The 20527-nt window shown below is 46.8% G+C and overlaps 1 protein-coding gene across 1 annotated transcript; it reads left to right on the forward strand.

The window, feature by feature from the left end:
- The first annotated feature begins 8114 nt into the window (after positions 1 to 8114).
- Positions 8115 to 9285, forward strand: LOC119313699 (inactive protein RESTRICTED TEV MOVEMENT 2-like). The gene has a single exon (XM_037588944.1). It carries the CDS (start codon positions 8182 to 8184, stop codon positions 9133 to 9135), a length of 954 nt encoding a protein of 317 aa, XP_037444841.1. The 5' UTR covers positions 8115 to 8181; the 3' UTR covers positions 9136 to 9285.
- Positions 9286 to 20527: the final 11242 nt, after the last annotated feature.

Below are 20527 nucleotides of genomic sequence, written 5' to 3' on the forward strand. Positions count from 1 at the left end.
ACCTAGTCTCAATTTGGATGAGATGTGCATGAAATTCATTTCCATATCTATATGCACATATTTATGTGGAGTTTGTCCTATATATTGGTGTTTCTAACTATTTGGTCCCGATGAGTTTGGGTACCGTTTAGTTTGTGTTGTTCTTCTAGGAACATTTGGAGATGCATTGGATGCTCGGCTCACTCACAAGGAAGGTGTCGTCACCATGTGCTCATTGGAGTCAAGCTAGGATGATCAATGAACTACTATCTACCTTCAATTAGTATCTACTACATCCTTCCAATGATGTCTCGGTAACAAGTATCTATTCATGCTTTCCTCTCTTGCATTCAACCTTGTGTAGGTTGCATCTTGGCATGATATTCATTTCATATATTGTGATTCTTGCTTCCTTTCTCAAAGCATCTCAACGATGATCTCATGTTGCTAGTTGTGACTTCTTTGATAGTTGTGTGCTAGGAATTCATCTATATCCAATAAGACCATATCTAGCCATGTGCTATGCTTCCAAGTAAATATCTTATTGGTATATGTATGACTTTCTTTTGGATATCTTGTTCCTTCGTGTTGTAACTATTTCGGGTGTACATCCTTCTTTGTAGATATATATCGTCATGATTTTGTCTACCTAGACCCTTATACACTTGAGAGAAATTACATCTCTAGTTGATATCCTTTCTTTCACGTCCACCTTGTCTTTCTTATGTTTTTTCTTTGGTGGCTCCGTGAAAGCTTTTGCCTTGAGTGTGTGTCCTCTATCGTTGCATCTTGTTGCACTCTTGTGTGGTGAATATTATTTTCCTCTTGCTTATCTTTACAAGGCTTTTGCCATCTTAATTGGTATCCCTTGTCTTGATGAGCCTCTCTCGTCTATCTTCACCACGGGTTGTCACAAGCATAGGTTCTCTTTTGCTTATTTGTAAGCTTGTGAACCCATTTGTCGTTGTGTGTGGGAATGATAGGCCTTCCACCGTGCACCGTGTGCCTCATTCTTTCAAGACTATGTTGATGCTTAATGCACATCCTAGTTTTAGTCTTCTCAAGTGCTTCGCCATGACTCACACACATCATTTTGGTTGAGCCTATTCTTAAGTTGCCTCTTTTACATGTTGCTCAACCATGTGCTTATTGCAAGCGCTAGGCTTTGTTTCCTATATGCTCACTTGCACTGGATGTGAGTTTCCATTGATTTTGGGGGAGCTATGATCCTATTTTGTGCACCTTGTATTCACATACAAAAATTCTTATGTGTGCACAAATCATGGGGAGCTTCTCTTGTTTCTTTAGACACTCCTTTGCGTTTACCATAATATATTTATTCTTGTGGCATGTAGGATCATTGGTCTAGTTGGTTCAATTGATATCCATTGATTGCTTGCTTCAATTGGTATCTTCTGATTGCTTGTGTCTCTCTTTGTTATGTCTTTGTGGCATGTCTTTTTGTTGCAATCTTTGGGCCTCAATATAGTTTTTCTTCCTCCAAGTATTGGCAGTTGGATATGTGTATTGCATTCCACTCTCTTGTTGAGAAATACACGATTTATGGAGGAACACCTTTTATTTTGGCCTTCTAAGCTTTTCACCCATTTTGGCAATAGATGCCAATGGGGGAGGAGTTTCAGAGAGTTTTGTGGAGAAGTCTTCTGAGTTTTCTCCTTGCTTTGGTTTTGGTTCCTAAGCATTTGCATCTCATTCTCATGCATCATTGGTTGTTGCATTGCATGGTGATGCAAAATTCCTTGTATAAACTCTCTTGAAAGTGATTGTCATCAATTACCAAAATGGGGGAGATTGAAAGAACATGCGGTGCCCCCATGTTTGGTTTTGGCAATTGATGACAATCTCTATTGACTAATGGTTACCTTGAGTTATATTTGAAGGGTTTGTCCATAGGCTTTTCTTGGAGTCCATTTGTTGGTCTCAAGGAGAGTTTGTGATGACCACGGTGCTATTAAGGAATTATCCAAAGATCGGTCATGTGAGTGTTGAGCTTATTGCAAGCATGTCTTGAAGAATAAGATTGTGTGATCATTCATGTCTACCTTCAAGACATCGTCCAAATGAAGAGAGTTGGAAAGATTCAAGGTTGATCAAGACTAAGTCAAGAGTGAATCAAGTTGATCAACTCACAAAGTGTAGAAGATGTACCGAGAGGGATCAAGTGATCCCATGGTATGGTAAGCATTGTCCATTGCACTTTGTGTACTAACCCATGGTCTATGTGAGAGTTCTATGTGGGGTTAGGTACGTGTCCATGGGCTTGCGTCAAAAGGCAGATATCATACAACCCATGGAAAGGATAACATCAAGTGGTGATCGTCATCAAGATTGCCATGTGCAAGTTCAAGTGGAGCATCACGAAGAGATCAAGTGCTTGAATCTTGCCATCCATTGTGGTGTCAATGGACTTGTGAAGATGTGCCTAAGAGTGGCTCACCCATAGTGGACTACGAGGGAGCAATCATCTAGTCTTCATCGAGCCAACGCAATCAAGAAAGGTGGTCCAACTTGAGGGAGTCAAGATCATCTTCATCTAGCTCAAGTGGACCATGTGCAAGGCAATGGTTTGCCCTTGATAGGTTTTCTATTTTACCGGTCTCGTGGTGGTAGTTGGGAGACCGAGTTATAGGATCGTTTGCCGTACTATCAAGGGGGGCTCTCAAGCTGGTAGCTTGATCGTATCGTTAGTAGAGAGCTCAAACCATTGCATCCTTGCATCATGTTTCTTGGTTCTTGTTTGGTTATCTTTTGAGTCTTAGAGCTTATGGTCATCTTGATGACAATCTTGAGTTCATCGAAAACGGAGTTCGCATGCGTCTTCTATGATGTTTTCGGTGTTGGATGTTTTACCGGTCTTATCCAATGAAGGGTTCTCACCATTTTCTTATGGAACTTTTCTCATTTGATTATTCTTGATATTTCTATCAATATTGTGTTAGCCCATGTCGTTAGCTTTCTAACAAACTTGGTTTCGTTGAATTCGGAGTCCGTTTGCAAAAGTTGTGGCTGTTTTGGTAAAGGCTGCAGCGGTACTACCGCGACTAGAGCGGATGTAATTTTTTACTACCGCTCCAGAGCGGTACTACCGCGGCTCCTGAGCGGTAGTACCGCTCCAGAGCAGTACTACCGCGGCTCCTAAGCGGTAGTACCACTCCGGACCAAAATCTCGTGTTTTGCTCAGCGGAAGTAGGCACAGAAGTATTTTTTTAGTATCGCTCGCAAGCAGTAGTACCGCTACCATTTGCGGTAGTACCGTGAGGTCGAGCGGTAGTACCGTGAGGACGAGTGGTAATACCGCTCCGGCGGTTCTACTGGCCTTTTGCCTCCTCGCTGTTGTTTTTCAAAGGGGTACTACCGCCCTAGCGGTAGTACCGCTCTGTGCGGGCTGTGAGCATAACGGTTGGATTTTTCCCCACCTAAAAGGGGGTCTTCTTCCCCATTGAGACTTATCCTTTGAGCTCGTGTTCTTCCCCCATTGTTGACCTTCTTCGAGCTTGCTAACTCTCAATCCCTCCATGGATTCTTGCTAGGTTTTGAGGGAAAAGAGAGAGGAGATCTAGATCCACATTTCCACCAATCACTTTCTCCTCTATGTGAGGGGAACCCCTTGGATCTAGTTCTTGGAGTTCTTGGTGTTCTCCTTCTTGTTCTTCCTCTCATTTTCCTCCCTAGCATTAGTTGCTTCGGTGGGGTTTGAGAGAGAAGGACTTGGGCACTCCGTGTGCCCTTGCCATTGCATTTGGTGCATCGGTTTGAGTTCTCCACGGTGATATGTGGAAGTTACAAGTTGAGAAGCTTATTACTCTTGGGTGCTTGGTACCCTTGAGCTTGTTCCTCTTGGGTGCTTGGGCGCCCTAGACGGTTGGTGGTGTTCGGAGCTCAATCATTGTGGTGTAAACCTCTGGGCAAGCGTCGGGGTCTCCAATTAGGTTGTGGAGATCGCCCCGAGCAATTTGACGGGTACCGGTGACCGCCCCCAAGGGTTGCCAAAGTGTACGGGTTCGGTGACCGCCCCCAAGGGTTTCCATTTGTATGGGTTCGGTGACCGCCCTCAAGGGTCCCTTAGTGGAATCACGACATCTTGCATTGTGCGAGGGCGTGAGGAGATTACGGTGGCCCTAGTGGCTTCTTGGGGAGCATTGTGCCTCCACACTGCTCCAAACGGAGATTAGCATCCGCAAGGGTGTGAACTTCGGGATACATCATCGTCTCCGCGTGCCTCGGTTATCTCTTACCCGAGCCCTTTACTTATGCATTTTACTTTGTGATAGCCATATTGTTCTTGTCATATATCTTGCTATAACATAGTTGCTTATCTTGCTTAGCATAAGTTGTTGGTGCACATAGGTGAGCCTAGTTGTTGTAGGTTTTGTGCTTGACACATTAACCGTTAGGTTTATTCTGCATTTGTTCAAGCCTAAACCGTAATTATTTTAAAACGCCTATTCACCCCCCCTCTAGGCGACATCCACGATCTTTCAGCGGCGGCGCTAGTCCGGAGCAAGTCAAGTTTGACGGTGCTGTTCGTCATCAAAATAGCCCACCTCGCCTCAGTTTTCTCTTCTCGCTCGGCGGCCCTGGTCTTGGTGTCGGCGAGGCAGTGCTCGATGGACTCTCTTGCACGCGCGCGGCAGCCGACTCGGCGTATTTCGCCTTCTTGGCACCTTTGTTGCCGTCCGGGCGCCCGTCGGCCGCGCCCGCGGTCGGCGCGTCTAGTTTGTACGTCTCTTTGGCCTTAGCGAGGGTGCGCCGAACGGCCGCCCATTTCTTGCACTTGTCGATCCGCTTGAAGACATGGAGGTACTTGAAGTCTACATCGCTGTTGTCGTTGCGAAACATGGCGAACATGCGTAGCAGCTGCGCCGAAGAAAGAGCATCAGTTGGCGTGCGCCAGGGCGCGCCAGGGAGAAAAGAACGCTCGCGCGGCGAAAGAACGGCGTACGATACCTGATCCTCGACGCTAGTGCCGCTCTCCGGGCGAGCCGCGACCTCCTCGACGATCCTGTGCCATTTGTTGCACGTCGTTTGGATGAGCGACCAATGGTTTGCCATCGCCTTCGACCCCGTTTCATGTGCATGCCTTTGAAGTAGGGGTCGACGAGCTTCCGCTTGTCGAACTCGGCCTTGATGCGGTCCCAATACGTCTAGATGCTTTCATTCGTGCCGGTGACCGGGTCGAGGCAGACGACCTTCCACGCTTTGGCGAGGCACTCCTCTTCCTTGGACGCCCATTTGGTGCGTGGCTCGCCGGACTTGGCTGCCTTCTTCTTATTCTTCTTGCCTTTCCTCGTCGGCGCCGGCTCCTCCTCCTCGTCTTCCTCCTCCTCCGGCTCTTCCTCGCCGTAGTCGAGCTCGTCGTCCATGTCGGCGAGGTCAATCGAGCCGTCCTGCGTAGTGAACCCAGGGGAGGCGGCGGCGGCAGCCGAGCCGGCTGCGATGATGTCCTCCATGTCGGTCTCTGTCGTGTCGGCGTCGCCGAGATGCGACAAGAATGAGGCTTGTGAGTAGAGGCCACGGCAAAGAGGCAGCATCGGTGAGGCTGCGTAGTCCGGTGGCGAGTACGTGTACTGCACGCCAGTGAACGCGGGCGAGGGCGTGCGCTGGGAAGGGCGCCCATGGGGGAAGGTGATGTTGGGGTTGAAACCACCATGGGTGTCCTCATCAGCGTAGCCCGACGACGGCGTGCTCCATGGGTGTGGCGACGACGAGAACCCGGCCGAAGAGCCGACGCTTTGCTGGCTCCAGGCCGCGTACAGGTGCCCACCGGGTGGATTTATCATCGCTGTGCGTGCCACCTCCGCATGTTCGGCCGCACTCTCCGAATCCGCCTTCCACTCGGCGTTGCTCATGCCGGGGGGCTTGGACAGAGCCCTCGGCTTCCTTTGCTTCGGCTGGGCGGCGGCGGCGGTGGGATCCGTCGCGGCGCGTGACATCACATACTTCTTCGACGCGGGCGGAAGGGCAGGGAGGAGGTGGGGGTTTGGCGGGAGGAATGGAGAAAAGAGGGGGGAGCGGGAGGAAATGGCGGGAAAAGGGCTTCCATTCACCGACAGAGCGGCCCCATGCCGCTTTTCGCGTGCCGGCGCCCCCAGGCGACACCCGGCCGCTTGGGTTCGGGGCGGGATCGCCGGCTCTAGATTTCTCCCAAACCGGCGCTAAACGAGATCCTGGGGGCGCGACTGGGCCGATTTTCGGCCACCGGCACTAAAAATTAACCTTGGGGGGCTGTTGGGGGCGCGGCTGGAGATGCTCTAAGGACCAGCGTCCGGTGTCCTGGAACCGTAGTCGTCGTCGTTGAATCATTGAACCGACTTGAAGAATTTTACACCAAATATTGCAGTTGCATATGCACAGCGAGAAACCGTAACCTCGGCGCCCCGAAGAGCTGGTCGGAATGTACGGCGGAACTTCCTCTAATCCTTCTCAAGGGACGAACTTTAGGAGGATTGAAGCCCGGAAGACTGACTTAAAGAGAAGCGTCGTCATCCGTCCAAACGCTGCCCCTTTGAGGATTAAAACCCTAACTATTTACTAGCCGGAGCCGAGGCACCAGAAATCTCCTCCCCCCAACCTGCCACCGGAGTGGCAGGCGGAGAGCCGGAGAGGAGGTGAATTCATGGACTTGCCGGCGGAGGTCAAGGAGAGGAAGGTTTTCCCTGGTCGCCTTACGAGAGGGAAGGAAAAGACTGTTGATCGGGAGTAGGAAAGCTTTCAGTTCTATTATGATTGGAAGGAGTTTTGTCGAGTGTGACATCTTTTCTATGTAGGTAGAAAAATTGAAACAGTTTTCGCATTTTCCCATAAGAATAGAAACAGATGGGTCGCGCTAACTGCCACACGTGTGGTAGGAAGGGAGACGCCCCACACGTCTCTAATGTAAACATATTGCCATGTCATCGCATGCATGCATGCAGGAATCTTTTTGGATTTTCAGTTTTTAAAATGTTTTATCTCTTAAATGAAAAATCCGATTGAAAATCCGTTTTCACCATTAAATCTCTCGCGATGAGATATTCGAAACTAGATCCCATGTTGATATGTTTTGATGAAATTTTTTTTGGATTAAAAGTTGCCATGTCTATTGCATATGAATTTCATGATGTTTACACTGAAGTTGCCATGATATGTTTCAGTTATTTTCTTCTACATTTAAAAGTAAATTTTGACATTTATAAAACGGGGAATTAAGAAACTAGACTTGCCATGAACCATAAACTAAAATTGCCATGATACATGCACGTAAAATTGCCATGGTTCATACAAAAAATAATTTTCATGGTCAAAGTACTGGAGTTGCCATCATCAAAATACTAAAATTGTCATGATCTACAAACTAAAATTGCCACATGGCAACTTTAGTTTAAGCCCTATGGCAACTGCAGTGTAAACATCGTGGCAACTTCCGGCAAAAAAATAATAATTGTCGAAACATATCAACATGGGGTCTAGTTTTGAAGATCTCGTCGAGACGGATTTAATGGTGAAAACGGATTTTTAGTTTGCTTTTTTATTTAGGAGATACAATATTTTTAAGCCAAAAACCCAAAAAAAATCCTGCTGATGTCATCTATTCATACGTGGCAAAATGAGTGGTGATGGAGGCGTGTGGGCGATGTGCAAACGCCCACACGTGTGGGCGTTAACATTTCCGAAACAGATTACTCCGGGAGTTGATTTTTTTTACCGAGGGTCCGTCCATGCGTGCACTCGCCAAGTGAAAGAATGCACATCCTGAAGTTGTGGCACCATCTTACACAAGTTACATATACTTGAAGTGCACAATAAGCATCTCTTCTTCACATCCATAGCTAGCTCTCCCGAAGCATTCTCCTTTCTTTCTTCACCTCCATAGCTTAGCTTGCCACCCTGGAAATCCATTTACCCTCCCCCGCAAATATCCCTAAACCTTTCCTCCTCACCCATGCACGACTCCATGGATGTAGCTTGCAAGCTAAGCTACACTTCTTCATACCTACACGTATGCATGCATGCATGGCCCCGGCTTCTCTCCTAACAGACAAGCTTCGAATCAACCATGGCAGTGCTAACACCTTCATATATATACACGGTGCATCATGCCAACCTTCCCATCTCATCTCATCTTACCTCACGTCCTCACCTCACCTCTGGATCATCTAAGCACCGCCACCAACCAACGACAGAGCTTGCCTACGATTCCTCATGGCGGCCACCGGCACCAAGCAGCAGCAGCCGACGGCAACACCGGTGGCGACGGTGGTGGACCCCAAGTTCGAGTGGGCGGAGAAGGAGGGCAGCTACGTGCTCCGCCTCACCCTGACGGGCTTCAGGAAGGACGACTTCCGGGTGCAGGTGGACAGCACCGGGAAGCTCACCGTGCGAGGGGCGACCAGGCCGGGCGCCGGCGGCCCTGGCTCCGCCCTCTACAGGGTCTTCCAGCTGCCCGCGACAGCCAGCCTCGAGGACATCGCCGGCCGCTTCGAGGCCGGCGTGCTCACGCTCACCGTGCCCAAGCGCGCCTCTTCCGGTGCCAGTGTGGCCAAGGAGGACGGTACGCCGCCGACGTCCATCGAGGAGATCAGGAGGAAGCCCGCGAAGGAGGCTGCCAAGCCGGCGCCACCCGCAGAGGTGGGCGGCGTCGAGCCCAAGGAGAGCGTGCTGAGCCGGACGACTTGGCAGGTCGCCGAGCGCGTTCAGCGCATGGAAGAGGAGGCCAACAGGCGCAAGCAAGAGGAAGAGAAGAAGCCAGCACCGGCGGCGAAGAAGGACCAACACCCGAGACCCAAGGCTCCTCAAGCGGCGGCGGCAGCTGCGGCGACACCCGAGAAGCCTGCCATCGGCGAGAAGGACAAGGCGGCAGTTGACCGGGAGAGCCCGGAGGACAGGGTTAGGCTGTGCGGCGACGGCGAGGAAGTGAGGGCCAAGGCAGCTGCCACGCCGACAGCCATGGGCGCGAAAGCGGGGCACGAGAAGGCGGCGGCGGCGACATGCACCGCCTGGAAGGAGCGCATTGTAGGGGAGCTGAAGGGGCTGACAGACATGAAGTGGGCGGACAACACATTGGAGATTGCGAGGAAGAACAAGGAGGTGGTCGCCGTCGGCGTCGCCGCCTTCTCGCTCGGCTTCTTCGTCTCTCAGAGGCTCTTCGGCAAGTGAGCAGCAATGAGTACCAAGGATGACCATCTCACATACGCCAACAGTGTGCACGTAATATGTACAGGCTATTGTGATGTTAGTAAAATGTACATTGGCTCAACAACCATGTAAGATATATGTGGAATCAATCAAAGTGTGTACATTCAGAGACCAAGCATGAGTCAATCATCATATTTGGTGCTCCCTCCTTAAAGAAGAAATATAAGAGTGTTTAGATCACTACTTTTAGTGATCTAAACGCTCCTATATTTGTTTACGGAGGGAGTACTATATGACCATGAATTATATGGCACTGACTCGAGAGCATACAAGATATAAGTCTCAGTCGACTGAGACTTCATTATGTCTCGGTCGATACTATATTCTTTTGATCTTGCATGGAGATTGATACACTTTTTTCCCTTTTCTTCTTCTTATATACTACTCCTATCTCACTTGAGCAAGGCTTGGTTAAGTATCAGTCGACTGAGACCTAGCCACAGCCATGATGAAAACCATAACTCCATTCGTCCCTCCCTCATTGTCGTGGTGGGCACACGGCAGATGCCAAGGAATGGCTAAAGAGAGGAGGAGGCTCGAGGGCGCTGGTGGGCTCCAGAGGCGAGGTTGGCATGAGCGGGCGCGGGACGCCGGACATACCCAGGTTCGGGGCTCTCCGGAGAGATAATACCCCTAGTCCCGCCGAGTGTAGTTGGATGATCGGTAGTACAATGTTGCTCCTGGAGCTGTATGGAGGAGGAAGGAAGCTGGCCAAGGCTTGGGCTGCTCCTTCTCTCCGGTGCTGCGGTTTTGGGTGGCTAGTCCTACGCTTGCTTGTTTTTTCCTTGTATCTGTTTCTCATACGCTACCTTGTACCTCCTGCCTGCCCTGTAGGCGCGGATGAAGGAAATATGCGCTAGAGGCAATAATAAAGTTATTATTTATTTCCTTATATCATGATAAATGTTTATTATTCATGCTAAAATTGTATTAACCGGAAACATAATACATGTGTAAATACATAGACAAACATAGTGTCACTAGTATGCCTCTACTTGACTAGCTCGTTTATCAAAGATGGTTATGTTTCCTAGCCATGGACAAAAGAGTTGTCATTTGATTAATGGGATCACATCATTAGGAGAATGATGCGATTGACTTGACCCATTCCGTTAGCTTAGCACTTGATCGTTTAGTATGTTGCTATTGCTTTCTTCATGAGTTATACAAAGTTCCTGTGACTACGAGATTATGCAACTTCCGTTTACTAGAGGAACACTTTGTGTGCTACCAAACGTCACAACGTAATTGGGTGATTATAAAGGTGCTCTACAGGTGTCTCCGAAGGTACATGTTGGGTTGGCGTATTTCGAGATTAGGTTTTGTCACTCCGATTGTCGGAGAGATATCTCTGGGCCCTCTCGGTAATACACATCACTTAAGCCTTGCAAGCATTGCAACTAATAAGTTAGTTGTGGGATAATGTATTACGGAACGAGTAAAGAGACTTGCCGGTAACGAGATTGAACTAGGTATTGGATACCGACGATCGAATCTCGGGCAAGTAACATACCGATGACAAAGGGAACAACGTATGTTGTTATGCGGTTTGACCGATAAAGATCTTCGTAGAATATGTAGGAGCCAATATGAACATCCAGGTTCCACTATTGGTTATTGATCGGAAACAGTTCTAGGTCATGTCTACATAGTTCTCGAACCCGTAGGGTCCGCACGCTTAAGGTTACAATGACAGTTATATTATGAGTTTATAAGTTTTTTGATGTACCGAAGGAGTTCGGAGTCCCGGATGAGATCGGGGACATAACGAGGAGTCTCGAAATGGTCGAGACATAAAGATCGATATATTGGACGACTATATTCGGACTTCGGAAAGGTTCCGAGTGATTTGGGTATTTTTCGGAGTACCGGAGAGTTACAGGAATTCACCGGGAGAAGTATTGGGCCTTATTGGGCCATACGGGAAAGAGAGAGGGGCTGCCTAGGGCAGGCCGCGCCCCCCCCCCCCAAGGCCTAGTCCGAATTGGACTAGGGGGAGGGGCCGCACCCCCTCCTTCCTTCCCTTCTCTCTTCCCTTTCCTTCTCTCCTACTCCTACTACATGGAAGGTCTCCTAGTTGGACTAGGAAAGGAGGGTGTCCTACTCCCGGTGGGAGTAGGACTCCTCCCTGGCGCGCCCTCCCTTGGCCGGCCGCCTCCTCCTCCCTTGCTCCTTTATATACGGGGGCAGGGGGCACCCCATAACACACAAGTTGATCTACGGACCGTTCCTTAGCCGTGTGCGGTGCCTCCCTCCACCATATTCCACCTCGGTCATATCGTTGCGGAGTTTAGGCGAAGCCCTGCACCGGTAGTACATCATCATCGTCACCATGCCGTCGTGCTGACGGAACTCATCCCCGACGCTTTGCTGGATTGGAGCCCGGGGAACGTCATCGAGCTGAACGTGTGCTGAACACGGAGGTGCCGTACGTTCGGTGCTTGGATCGGTCGAATCGTGAAGACGTACGACTACATCAACCGCGTTGTCATAACGCTTCCGCTTACGGTCTACGAGGGTACGTGGACAACACTCTCCCCTCTCGTTGCTATGCCATCACCATGATCTTGCGTGTGCGTAAGAATTTTTTTTGAAATTACTATGTTCACCAACAGTGGTATCAGAGCCTAGGTTTTATGCGTTGATGTTATATGCACGAGTAGAACACAAGTGAGTTGTGGGCAATACAAGTCATACTGCTTACCAGCATGTCATACTTTGGTTCGGCGATATTGTTGGATGAAGCGGCCCGGACCGACATTACGCGTACGCTTACGCGAGACTGGTTTTACCGTCGTGCTTTGCACACAGGTGACTAGCGGGTGTCAGTTTCTCCAACTTTAGTTGAACCGAGTGTGGCTACACCCGGTCCTTGCGAAGGTTAAAACAGCACCAACTTGATGAACTATCGTTGTGGTTTTGATGCGTAGGTAAGAATGGTTCTTGCTCAGCCCATAGCAGCCACGTAAAACTTGCAACAACAAAGTAGAGGACTTCTAACTTGTTTTTGCAGGGCATGTTGTGATGTGATATGGTCAAGACGTGATGAAATATAAGTTGTTGTATGAGATGATCATGTTTCGTTGAAGTTATTGGCAACTGGCAGAAGCCCTATGGATGTCTCTTTGTTGCATAAGATGCAAGTGCCAAATAATTGCTTTACTTTATCGCTATGCGATAGCAATAGTTGCAAGAGCAATAGTTGGCGAGACGACCATGTGACGATACATTGATATAGATCAAGATGATGAAGATCATGGTGTCGTGCCGGTGACGATAGAGATCATGACAGTACTTTGGAGATGGAGATCAAAGGGGCAAGATGATCATGGCCATATCATGTCACATATTTTGATTGCATATGATGTTTATCTGTTATACATCTTATTCTGTTTTGTTTGACGGTAGCATTATAAGATGATCTCTCACTAATTATCAAGAAGTGTTCTCCCTGAGTATGCACCGTTGCCAAAGTTCGTCGTGCCCAGACACCATGTGATGATCGGGTGTGATAAGCTCTACGTCCATCTACAACGGGTGCAAGCCAGTTTTGCACACGCGGAATACTCAGGTTAAACTTGACGAGCCTAGCATATGCAGATATGGCCTCGGAACACGGAGACCGAAAGGTCGAGCGTGAATCATATAGTAGATATGATCAACATAATGATGTTCACCATTGAAAGCTACTCCATTTCACGTGATGATCGGTTATGGTTTAGTTGATTTGGATCACCTGATCACTTAGAGGATTAGAGGGATGTCTTTCTAAGTGGGAGTTCTTAAGTAATATGATTAATTGAACTTAAATTTATCATGAACTTAGTCCTGGAGTGTTTTGCAAATTATGTTGTAGATCAATAGCTTGCGTTGTTGCTTTCATATGTTTATTTTGATGTGTTCCTAGAGAAAATTGTGTTGAAAAATGTTAGTAGCAATGATGCGGATTGGATCCGTGATCTAAGGTTTATCCTCATTGCTGCACAGAAGAATTATGTCCTTGATGCACCGCTAGGTGACAAACCTATTGCAGGAGCAGATGCAGACGTTATGAACGTTTGGCTAGCTCAATATGATGACTACTTGATAGTTTAGTGCACCATGCTTAACGGCTTAGAATCGGGACTTCAAAGACGTTTTGAACGTCATGGACCATATGAGATGTTCTAGGAATTGAAGTTAATATTTCAAGCAAATACCTGAGTTGAGAGATATGAAGTCTCCAACAAGTTCTATTACTAAAAGATGGAGGAGAATCGCTCAACTAGTGAGCATGTGCTCAGATTGTCTGGGTACTACAATCGCTTGAATCAAGTGGGAGTTAATCTTCCAGATAAGATAGTGATTGACATAATTCTCTAGTCACCACCACCAAGTTAGTAGAACTTCATGATGAACTATAATGCAAGGGATGACGAAAATGATTCCCGAGCTCTTCGTGATGCTGAAATCGACGAAGGTAGAAAACAAGAAAGAGCATCAAGTGTTGATGATTGACAAGACCACTAGTTTCATGAAAAGGGCAAAGGGAAAGAAAGGGAACTTCAAGCAGAATGGCAAGCAAGTTGTCACTCCCGCGAAGAAGCCCAAAGCTGGACTAAAGCCTGAAACTGAGTGATTATACTGCAAAGGAAATGGTCACTGGAAGCAGAAATGCCCTGAATATTTGGTGGATAAGAAGGATGGCGAAGTGAACAAGGGTATATTTGATATACAGGTTATTGATGTGTACCTTACTAGTGTTTATAGTAGCCCCTGAGTATTTGATACTTGTTCGGTTGCTAAATATTAGTAACTCGAAACAGGTGTTACAGGATAAACAGAGACTAGTTGAGGGTGAAGTGACGATGTGTGTTGGAAGTAGTTCCAAGATTGATATGATCATCATCACACTCTCCCTATACTTTCGGGATTAGTGTTGAACCTAAATAAATGTTATTTGGCATTTGCGTTGAGCATGAATATGATTTGATCATGTTTATTGCAATACGGTTATTCATTTAAAATCAGAGAATAATTGTTGTTCTGTTTAAATGAATAAAACCTTCGATGGTCATACACCCAATAAAAATAGTTTGTTGGATCTCGATCGTAGTGATACACATATTCATAATATTGATGCCAAAAGATACAAAGTTAATAATGATAGTGCAACTTATTTGTGGCACTGCCGTTTGGGTCATATCGGTGTAAAGCGCATGAAGAAACTCCATAAAGATGGATTTTCGGAATCACTTGGTTATGAATCATTTGATGCTTGCGAACCGTGCCTTTTGGGCAAGATGACTAAAACTCCGTTCTTCGGAACAATGGAACGAGCAACAAACTTGTTGGAAATAATACATACTGATGTATGCAGACCAATGAGTATTAAGGCTCGTGGCGGGTATCATTATTTTCTGACCTTCACAGATGATTTGAGCAGATATGGGTATATCTACTTAATGAAACATAAATCTGAAACATTTGAAAGGTTCAAAGAATTTCAGAGTAAAGTTGAAAATCATCGTAACAAGAAAATAAAGTTTCTACGATCTGATCGTGGAGGAGAATATTTGAGTTACGAGTTTGGTCTTCAATTAAAACAACGTGGAATAGTTTCACAGCTCACGCCACCTGGAACACCATAATGTTATGGTGTGTCCAAACGTCGTAACTGCACTTTATTGGATATGGTGCGATCTATGATGTCTCTTATCGGTTTTACCACTACCGTTTTGGGGTTGTGCATTAGAGACAGCTGCATTCACGTTTAAAAGGGCACCATCTAAATCCGTTGAGACGACACCGTATGAACTATGGTTTAGCAGTAAACCTAAGCTGTCGTTTCTTAAAGTTTGGAGTTGTGATGCTTATATGAAAAAGTTTCAACCTGATAAGCTCTAACCCAAATCGGAGAAGTGCGTCTTCATAGAATACCCAAAGGAAACTGTTGGGTACTCCTTCTATCACAAATCCAAAGGCAAAACATTCGTTGCTAAGAATGGATCCTTTCTAGAGAAGGAGTTTCTCTCGAAAGAAGTGAGTGGGAGGAAAGTAGAACTTGATGAGGTAACTGTACCTGCTCCCTTATTTGAAAGTAGTTCATCACAGAAATCTGTTCCTGTGACTACTACACCAATTAGTGAGGAAGTTAATGATGATGATCATGAAACTTCAGATTAAGTTACTACAGAACCTCGTAGGTCTTCTAGAGTAAGATCCGCACCAGAGTGGTACGGTAATCATGTTCTGGAAGTTATGTTACTAGACCATGACGAACCTACGAACTATGAAGAAGCGATGGTGAGCCCAGATTCCGCAAAATGGCTTGAGGCCATGAGATCTGAGATAAGATCCATGTATGAAAACAAAGTATGTACTTTGATTGACTTGCCCAATGATCGGCGAGACATTGAGATTAAATGGATCTTCAAGAGGAAGACGGACGCTGATAGTATTACTATCTACAAAGCTAGAATTGTCGCAAAAGGTTTTCGACAATTTCAAGGTGTTGACTACGATGAGAGTTTTTCACTCGTATCTATGCTTAAGTCTGTCTGAATCATGTTAGCAATTGCCACATTTTATGAAATCTGGCAAATGGATGTCAAAACTGCATTCCTTAATGGATTTTTTAAAGAAGAGTTGTATATGATGCAACCAGAAGGTTTTGTCGATCCGAAAGGTGCTAACAAAATGTGCAAGCTCCAGCGATCCATCAATGGACTGGTGCAAGCATCTCGGAGTTGGAATATACGCTTTGATAAGTTGATCAAAGCATATAGTTTTAATACAGACTTGCGATGAAGGCTGTATTTACAAGAAAGTGAGTGGGAGCACTACAACATTTCTGATAAGAATATGTGAATGACATATTGTTGATCGAAAATAATGTAGAATTTTTCTGGAAATCATAAAGGAGTGTTTGAAAGGAGTTTTTCAAATAAAGACCTTGGTGAAACTGCTTACACATTGAACATCAAGATCTATAGAGATAGATCAAGACGCCTGATAAGATTTTTCAATGAGTACATACCTTGACAAGATTTTGAAGTAGTTCAAAATGGAACAGTCAAAGAAAGAGTTCTTGCCTGTGTTGCAAGGTGTGAAGTTGAGTAAGACTCAAAACCCGACCATGGCAGAAAATAGAAAAGAATGAACAGTCATTCCCTATGCCTCAGTCATAGGTTCTATAAAGTATGCTATGCTGTGTACTAGACCTATTGTATACCTTGCTCTGAGTTTGGCAAAGGAATACAATTTTGATCTAAAAGTAGATCACTAGAACAGCGGTCAAGAATATCCTTAGTGAGGACTAAGGAGATGTTTCTCGATTATAGAGGTGATAAAAGAGCCAGTCGTAAAAAGTTACAACGATGCAAGCTTTTACACCAATCCAGATGACTCTAAGTCCAAATCTGGATACATATTGAAAGTTGGAGCAATTAGCTAGAGTAGCTCCATGCAGAGCATTGTAGACATAGAATATTTGCGAAATACATACGGCTCTGAATGTGACAGACCCGTTGACTAAACCTCTCTCACAAGCAAAACATGATCATACCTTAGTACTCTTTGGGTGTTAATCACATAGCGATGTGAACTAGATTATTGACTCTAGTAAACCCTTTGGGTGTTGGTCACATGACGATGTGAACTATAGGTGTTAATCACATACAGATGTGAATATTGGTGTTGAATCACATGATGATGTGAACTAGATTATTGACTCTAGTGCAAGTGGGAGACTGAAGAAAATATGCCCTAGAGGCAATAATAAAGTTATTATTTATTTCCTTATATCATGATAAATGTTTATTATTCATGCTAGAATTGTATTAACCGGAAACATAATACATGTGTGAATACATAGACAAACATAGTGCCACTAGTATGCCTCTACTTGACTAGCTCGTTTATCAAAGATGGTTATGTTTCCTAGCCATGGACAAAAGAGTTGTCATTTGATTAATGAGATCACATCATTAGGAGAATGATGTGATTGACTTGACCCATTCCGTTAGCTTAGCACTTGATCGTTTAGTATGTTGTTATTGCTTTCTTCATGACTTATACAAAGTTCCTGTGACTATGAGATTATGCAACTCCCGTTTACCAGAGGAACACTTTGTGTGCTACCAAACGTCACAACGTAACTGGGTGATTATAAAGGTGCTCTACAGGTGTCTCCGAAGGTACATGTTGGGTTGGCGTATTTCGAGATTAGGTTTTGTCACTCCGATTGTCGGAGAGGTATCTCTGGGCCCTCTCGGTAATACACATCACTTAAGCCTTGCAAGCATTGCAACTAATAAGTTAGTTGTGGGATAATGTATTAAGGAACGAGTAAAGAGACTTGCCGGTAACGAGATTGAACTAGGTATTGGATACCGACGATCGAATCTCGGGCAAGTAACATACCGATGACAAAGGGAACAACATATGTTGTTATGCGGTTTGACCGATAAAGATCTTCGTAGAATATGTAGGAGCCAATATGAACATCCAGGTTCCACTATTGGTTATTGACCGGAAACAGTTCTAGGTCATGTCTACATAGTTCTCGAACCCGTAGGGTCCGCACGCTTAAGGTTACGATGACAGTTATATTATGAGTTTATGAGTTTTTTGATGTACCGAAGGAGTTCAGAGTCCCGGATGAGATCGGGGACATAACGAGGAGTCTCGAAATGGTCGAGACATAAAGATCGATTGGATGACTATATTCGGACTTCGGAAAGGTTCCGAGTGATTCGGGTATTTTTCGGAGTACCGGAGAGTTACGGGAATTCGCCGGGAGAAGTATTGGGCCTTATTGGGCCATACGGGAAAGAGAGAGGGGCTGCCTAGGGCAGGCCCCCCCCAAGGCCTAGTCCGAATTGGACTAGGGGGAGGGGCCGCACCCCCTCCTTCCTTCCCTTCTCTCTTCCCTTTCCTTCTCTCCTACTCCTACTACATGGAAGGTCTCCTAGTTGGACTAGGAAAGGAGGGTGTCCTACTCCCGGTGGGAGTAGGACTCCTCCCTGGCGCGCCCTCCCTTGGCCGGCCGCCTCCTCCTCCCTTGCTCCTTTATATACGGGGGTAGGGGGGCACCCCATGACACATAAGTTGATCTACGGATCGTTCCTTAGCCGTGTGCGTTGCCCCCCTCCACCATATTCCACCTCGGTCATATCGTTGCGGAGTTTAGGCGAAGCCCTGCACTGGTAGTACATCATCATCGTCACCACGCCGTCGTGCTTACGGAACTCATCCCCGACGCTTTGCTGGATTGGAGCCCGGGGAACGTCATCGAGCTGAACGTGTGCTGAACACGGAGGTGCCGTACGTTCGGTGCTTGGATCGGTCGAATCGTGAAGACGTACGACTACATCAATCGCATTGTCATAACGCTTCCGCTTACGGTCTACGAGGGTACGTGGAAAACACTCTCCCCTCTCGTTGCTATGCCATCACCATGATCTTGCGTGTGCGTAGGAATTTTTTTGAAATTACTACGTTCACCAACAGCGGGTTCCTGGGGGGTTTTATAGATCAACCCACCCAGGGGTACAATGGTAATACGCCGAGTCGGTGGGTCCGTATTGTCGGTGTTCGGGGTACCAGGCTGGGTCCCGCTGAGGGCTTGTGGTTCGCCGGGTTCTCCTTTGTGCAGGCCCCGCGTGCCTAGGGGGACTGTGCGCCTTCTTGTCGATTGTCAGGGCATGGCCGAGTCGAGTCACGTACAGTGCTCTCCGTCAGGTTGCCGCTTGCTGCCGTCATTGGTGAGGGCGGGAGCACTGTTGCCACGCCAGTCCCGGTCAGCGGGTAGGTAAGGGGGACTGTTGCCACGCTCCGGCTGACCATAGGCATGGGTGGAAGCACTGTTGTCTTGGTCATCGATGATTGAGGTCTCGTCCCATCGTACGGCCTGGATGGAACGGGAGCTCGACCCTTGGTTGGATTGCGACGCACGCCACGGGTGGGGTCGGCTTGTTGGGGAAGCCTTGGTCGTGCCGGGTTTGGCTGCCTTGCGCCAGTTGCTGAGGCCGGGTCGACGTACCTTGCCGGGTCGGAGAGTTTGGCCGGGTTGCGGGCCTGGCCGGGTCGAGCGACCCGGCCGGGCACGTGCCGGTTCGAGGGGCGATGCGGGCCCCATTATTTTTGAAGAGGATCCGGGTTCCGTTGCCTGACCGGGGATCATCCCCCCGACATTCACCTTTGCAACTCCCTACTCCCTAGCATTGCCACAGTCATCATGTCTCGACTCTCCATCAACTGCTCTTGACCCGCGCTCTCGATCTATAACGTGGTCCCTATGCGGCCCACTCTAGACTCCATCCATCATCCCATCATCGGCATGATGTGATGTGGCATAGTGGTACATTCCAGCAGCACCTATTAGTCTTGACTTCCACCGTCGGCTACTACCTCGCCATTGTGACGACCAGTGACCCTTAGCACAAACCAGATGCTATTCCTTGGGCCATGGTCGCTCACCTTCAGCAGTATCCAGGACCCAAGACAAACTCTACAACAACTATCTTACTCCAACTCTTTCATGCAAAGTCATTGGGAATGGCCTTATTCCTAGTAACATTTCCATCCCCAACTTTCTTCTTTTCTTTGTGCCCTTCTTGCACAAAGTCTATCTTTTGTTTGGATGAGGAGCTTGATCTTTCTTCTTGTTCATCTTGTTCTTGTTCTTCTTCTTAGAGTAAGGATCAAACCTAGTTCCCTCCTTAACAACACACTCCTTTTGATTGCTTAAAGGCTATTAAGGTTATTTTCCCTTTGAAATGCAAGACACAAACCATTTCTCTAGTCGAGCTTTCAACTCATTCTCCTCAAGGAGAGATGCATAGTCGAGTGTAGAGTTAGAAGAACAAGCATCATAATGAATATCAATGGGAGTAATGGTGGCAAGATACTTAAAGGTAGATGCTTTAAGTGGAGCATATGAATCGGTGAGAGCTATGAGCTCTCATTTGACAACATTGGGGCTTTTGTCAAGGAGCTCAAGGTTCTCAACAAGTCTAACATGATCAACTTGAAGCATATCATGTTTAGTCTTTAAGTCACTTGAAACCTCAACTGCACTAGTAAGAGAATCATTGGTTTTAACAAAGTCAACTTTATAGTCAAGAATGGATTCTTCAAGGGAAGCCTTCATGACTCCTACTTCTTAGAGTTCATGCTCGAGGAGTTCGACTCTCTCTTTTTCCTCTATAAGAAGGTTTTCAACAGTCTCAATAAAGTAACTGTGTTCGGCGAGTGTCTTCAAGCGATTGACAAAGCGAGCACAAGCCTCACCAGGAAGAGTTCTCATAAATGTCACTAAGGCATCCACACCATCCTCCTCACCATCATCACACTCATCCGCCAACCCCTC

The sequence above is a fragment of the Triticum dicoccoides genome, chromosome 1B (assembly GCF_002162155.2).
Source record: "Triticum dicoccoides isolate Atlit2015 ecotype Zavitan chromosome 1B, WEW_v2.0, whole genome shotgun sequence".
Classification (NCBI taxonomy): domain Eukaryota; kingdom Viridiplantae; phylum Streptophyta; class Magnoliopsida; order Poales; family Poaceae; genus Triticum; species Triticum dicoccoides.

Coding starts and splice junctions, on each gene's coding strand:
- LOC119313699 (XM_037588944.1), top strand. CDS start 8,182: ATGGCGGCCACCGGCACCAAGCAGCAGCAGCCGACGGCAACACCGGTG.